General features: G+C 43.0%; 1 protein-coding gene across 1 annotated transcript; it reads left to right on the top strand.

Moving 5' to 3' along the window:
* The first annotated feature begins 269 nt into the window (after positions 1–269).
* On the top strand, positions 270–5,050 carry NXT2 (nuclear transport factor 2 like export factor 2). The gene is made up of 4 exons (XM_057399464.1): positions 270–345; positions 2,358–2,444; positions 2,963–3,107; positions 3,943–5,050. Exons 1-4 carry the CDS (start codon positions 331–333, stop codon positions 4,119–4,121), a joined length of 426 nt encoding a protein of 141 aa, XP_057255447.1. The 5' UTR covers positions 270–330; the 3' UTR covers positions 4,122–5,050.
* Positions 5,051–5,387: the final 337 nt, after the last annotated feature.

Genomic DNA, 5,387 nt, shown 5'->3' with positions numbered 1-5,387 from the left:
TGGAAGGTGTCCCTGCCCGTGGCAGGGGTTGGAACTGGATGAGCTTTAAGGTCCCTTCAGCCCAGAGCAGTCTGTGATGCTGTGATCACCACATGAACTATAACCGACTGTCACCACAGCAGAACCATCCAGTGCTGCTGTGCTGTGGTGCCCGAGGTACCGCCGGGCCTGCACGGCGCCTCCAGCACCCCCTGTACAAGCGCCGTAACCCGCCGCCGGCACCGCCCGGCGCTCGGAACGGCTTCCGCGGGTCACGCGTGCTCCGGAAGCGGCGGGCCCGACGGCGGCGCACATCCGGCGTCGTCTCTCCGCGCCGCGCGTCGCCTGCCCATGGCCGCCTCCGTGGTGAGTCCGTGGCGCCGGGCTCGGCCGGGGGGGAGCTTCGTCTGCGGCCGCGGCCTCGCCCGCGCTGGCGCGCAGGGTCTCCGCGCAGGGCCGCGGGCAGCGGTTGCTGCGGTTCGGGGGAGGAGCCTGATACCGCGGGCAGGGCCGCCGGTGGAAGAGGGTGGGGAGGGAAGCGCCTCGGTGCAGCGGTGTGCGCGGCTCCTTGCGGCTGGTCCCGCGGACAGGCCCGGTTCCGTGTGCCTTCGGCCTCGTGCGGGGGCCGGGGCCGGACGGTGGTTGGTGCGGTGCGTGTTACAGACACGATCGGCAGAGGCTGTGTGGATTGGCTGGTTTCTTGGGGTTGTCCTCAGCCTTCAGGGGGAGGGGTTTTGTTGGATGGGTTGTTTTTAATTATGCCTTTCTATTAAATATTAGGAAGAAAGATTCCCGAGGGAGGTGGTTAGACACTGGAACAGGAGCCGGAGAAATTGAAAGCTCCGTCCTCTGAGATGTTCAGAGCAGGACACTGAGCAGTCAGGTCTGGCTCTGAAGTTGTCTCAGGCTTTGCAGTCGTCTCTGCTTTGAGCAGGGATTTGGACCTCCTGAAGCTTCTTCCAACCTAAATTGTTCTCAGAACTTAAGAACGTATTCCAGGCTATGGTGGTAAAGAACTTGTCTGGAGTATCAAAACTGCCAAAGCGTGTTTCCCATTTGACACCCACTGAAGGTACCCTAACAGCTCATTGCAGTCTCCTGGCGTTTCCTTAATGCTCTTCCTCACACTCTTTCAGTTCTGGCTGTTTGGCAGCTAAATGGCAATGTTTGGCTGCTGGTTAGAAAGTGTATCTGCGCAAGGGTGTGCTGATTGAGAGTAACAACTATCTACTTTAAATAACATTAACAGGCTGAGTTATAATCACTGTTCCTTTAGTGGGAGGTCTAATACTCTGTCTTACGGTGCCAAAGAGTTTCTCTTGGCACTTGCTGGAATACATCATCTTTAAGATGAGTTTGCTGTAGATGTTTGGAAATGCCCTGTGGCTTCTGAAGTTGCTGGCAAAGATAGGAAGATGAAGAGCAGGCTCGTGCCCTTATAGGAGATCAAAAGAAAAGTATATAGTAACATGAGAGTATTTGGTTTTGTGGAGTGAGCAGATATTATTTGATAGCCTTGTAAGTTGTAAATACTGAGAATATAATGCTGAAATAGAATAATGATAAATGATTGTATTTTAAACAGAATATCGTAACAGAACCAACACAGGTTTATAGATATATGGGCAGGAAATTGCGAATCACAACTTTCCAGGATGCCAGAGTTCAGGCTCTGTGAGAAATTGAGGACCAAACAGCCAAACAAACTGAAAACAATAACTGAATGAGATCACAGTAGCAACAAAGGCTGTTACTTGTGGACGAATAAAAGTAGAGAGACGTGAGAATTGTTAGGTTTTTATCTGTGGATATAGCTCTAGAGTGACTGATACTGGAATACATCCAGTGTGTGTGCATGTTCTCTCTCCATCTAATTTTTCTGTCTATATATCCACATATATAATACATATACACACATTTTACATATGTGTATACAAAGGTGTTTTAAAAAATGAGACTGTGGAGTGTGAGACTATCACAGTGTGATGGGGTTCTTGCTGATTTTCAGAAATATCTTGAATAAATCTTGTTCCCTAACTTTATTTCAGAGCAGCGTCACAGCAGCAAATATTTCCACTGAATACTTGCACGTTCACACAACTTACAGCCAGCTGTAGCCCATTTTGTAGTGTAAATATTTGCAATTTAAATACAATCAATATATCAGTATTCAAAATGAATCCTAAAGCTGTCACCTGGCTAAAAGGTGATACCTCCTGAAAGTAGAAATGGAGTTTGGGATCAATTTCAACATTATTTGATACAGTTTTTCAGTGAGGATGGAAAAGACCAACCAAGGTGACCTGCTGGAAAAATCACCTAGACAGCCAGGTTGCAAAAAGTTGCCTAAGTAATTTGGTATGATTTCTTCTCTCTAGGATTTCAAAACCTACGTGGATCAAGCTTGCAGAGCTGCAGATGAATTTGTCAACATTTATTATGAGACAATGGATAAAAGAAGAAGGGTATGTATCTATTGTGATAGTAGTTAGGACCGTCTTGTGCATCTTTTCTTGCTTTTCGAACTACCATTACACTTGAAAGCACCCAGAAGGTGGTTACTGTGTATCCTATTGGCTGAGTTGAGACCTCTAAACTGCCCCACAGAGGATTTTGTGTTACTGAGCAGCGCACTGTAAAAAGTACCCTTTTAGAAAGTGCCTTTGACTTCTTAATGATAATAGTTCAGTTTGTGTCCAGCTGTGTTTTACAGGTACAGGGTTTGGTCAACACAGGCAGATAAAACTCGCTTTATTTGTCTCTGTTGTCAAGATTCAGCTTAATTTTTTCCCAAACTACTTTTATTAGCAGTTATTACTTCTGTTTCTGGGGGTCTTGAGGAGCCTTTATTTCAGGAGGGCATTTTATCTATCAGAATAATAGAAGAAGTCAATAATTCACAACATTCCTTATTCAAAGAATATTGGTTTGTATGTTGTCCATTCTACGTGTTTACACATTTTCCCCAAATATGTATTTTCAGGCTTTAACAAGACTTTATTTGGACAAAGCCACGTTAATTTGGAACGGTAATGCAGTGTCCGGGCAAGAAGAACTGAGTAAGTTCTTTGAGATGTTGCCATCTAGTGAGTTCCAGGTTAACGTGTTGGACTGCCAGCCCGTTCATGGTAAGCTTGTATTCCGCTTCACTCATTTATTTGTCAGTCTTTTTGTAACTGTTGAAACTGAACTGCAATTATGATAGTGTTTAATCTTTCTTTTGGAACAAGCTGAGAAAAAATGCTGAGGGTTGAAATGTGAAGTTGTGCATAAATAAAACACAAATCGAGAGATGCAGCAAATCCACACTTTTTCTCATATCTGGGAAAATATTTTAAGGACTTTTCTGTGAAGTTCATATTCATATATGATGTCTTTTCGTGTATTGAAAAAGTCTGGCGTATAAGGTTGTGTTGTACTTGACAGTGTCTAAGAGTTGAGACCTCTGCTGTAGCCTCTAATGCTGACCTGCAGTATAATGTGGAACAGATTGTTTACCTGTATGTACTTTGATTTCTTCACATCTAGAATAGATGTCAAGTTCTTTAGATTTCTCATTAACGACTGCTATAGGAAGGCTTACATAATTAAGAAGTTAATGAATTATTTCTAATGGACATTTTGGGAATGTAAGTAAGGACAATGTAAGCAGGGACAAAAGTGTATGCAGCTTCCTAAATATACATGTGTGTGTATATGTGAGTATGTGTTCTAAGCAAAAACTCAGGTGGTTGTTACAGTGCTCTAAAATGAACATGAGATGAAAATGGAAAAGCCATTAAAAAGCAGAGCTGGCCAACAAATACACCTGTGTCTGTGCAGAAATGATGCAACAAAACTGTACTTTCTGTAAACGTGTAACCAGGTGTTAGCTGACAACTAATATAACTACCGTGTACATTTCCTACTTCTTTACCTGGTAGTCTTTGAGTTGTTTTCTTAATACTTTTTCTCCTTGGGAAGAGCAAGCTACGCAAGGGCAGACGACAGTCCTCGTGGTGACAAGCGGGACAGTAAAATTTGACGGTGACAAGCAGCGCTACTTCAACCAGAACTTCTTGCTGACAGCACAGGCCACTCCTACCAACACAGTGTGGAAGATTGCCAGTGACTGCTTCCGCTTTCAGGACTGGGCCAGTTAGTGAGGACTGGCTGAGGAAGTGACCTCTCTCATGGGACGGGTTGAAGTCAGCTGTATGGACAGCCGTTGTCCTGCATGGGGAACACTTGCTCTTCGTCTTGCGCCTGTCATTTATGGAGGGTCTATCATCAGTGTTTGAGGGTTGGTCTCAGTGACTTTAGGTTTAGTAGTAAACAATCTTAAAATGTTAGAGGTTGCTGGTGTTAGTTGAACCTAATAAAATGCTAAAGGCAGTGAGTTGCATTGGAATCATTCCTAAAATGCCTTACATGCAGCTATGCTGCCACTTCAGGCTTCTCGTATATAATGCTGAAACTCTACTAATTGAACACAAAATTCTCTTAATGGACAATTCAGACCAAACATGTAGTTTTTCAACTTGAAAAGATCTGTTTTTACAATAGCATCTTCCCTCTTTTGGAGAAGATGCTTGTGCATGTAGATAGAATTCTGAAAGTTACCTACTCTTTGTTGTAAGAGGCTAGGAGGAATTGACAGTAATTTCTGATGTTTGTGAAAGTAGCAAATACAGCTCCTGAGTGTGTCATCTCAATCCATTCGAAAGGTAGCGTTACCTTCTCTGTTATGAAAGAACTAAATAATCTCATCAGGTTTCCTTTTGTCTTGAGCTTCCCAGACTGTGGTTATAGTTATTTTGCATCGATTTATGTGTACGGCATGCTGAATGATTCGGAGCACCTCTGCCAACAATTCCTGTCACATGCATGTGAAAGACTTCAAACGGATTCTTTTTCTTTTGAAGTCTTGAAGTTGTAAGAAATAGGTCAGTTGCAGCATTTCTGTTTGCTTTAACTGTTAATTCTGTTGCTATGAAGTCTGGGATATTTTTCCTGTATTCATTCTGCAAGTTTTGAATTCCTGCTGTCTTTTCAGGACACATTGGAGTAAAGAAGTGGCACTGAAAGTGTGTATTACTGTGAAGCCTTCAATTTTTCTCTTCAGTACTGTTATACAGAATAGGTGCTTTGGTTATTTTCAACCTAAAAGAACAGCTGTAAACACAATTACCGTCTTCCTCTCATGCAGATTTTTACTGTCGTTTCATATTAAGTATTGCCTTAAATTATTAATTCTGGAAATTTTTGTCTGTCTTGCTTGAAATTTGTGGTTTAAAGCATTCAGCCGCTTTAAAACAGTTTTCAAGACTGCAAGTTAAAACTGTCCATGTTAACTTGGGAACTCGAGAGTAAATCTGAGTTTCAAAAGATTTGTTTCAAACTGGTACATTTCTGTTTTAAGCTGAGTA

Source organism: Pezoporus wallicus, unplaced genomic scaffold, assembly GCF_028554395.1.
Source record: "Pezoporus wallicus isolate ANWC-B61680 ecotype Strahan unplaced genomic scaffold, APGP_CSIRO_Pwel_v1 contig_13659, whole genome shotgun sequence".
Lineage (NCBI taxonomy): Eukaryota > Metazoa > Chordata > Aves > Psittaciformes > Psittacidae > Pezoporus > Pezoporus wallicus.
This window is presented reverse-complemented; position numbering and strand designations above follow the sequence as displayed.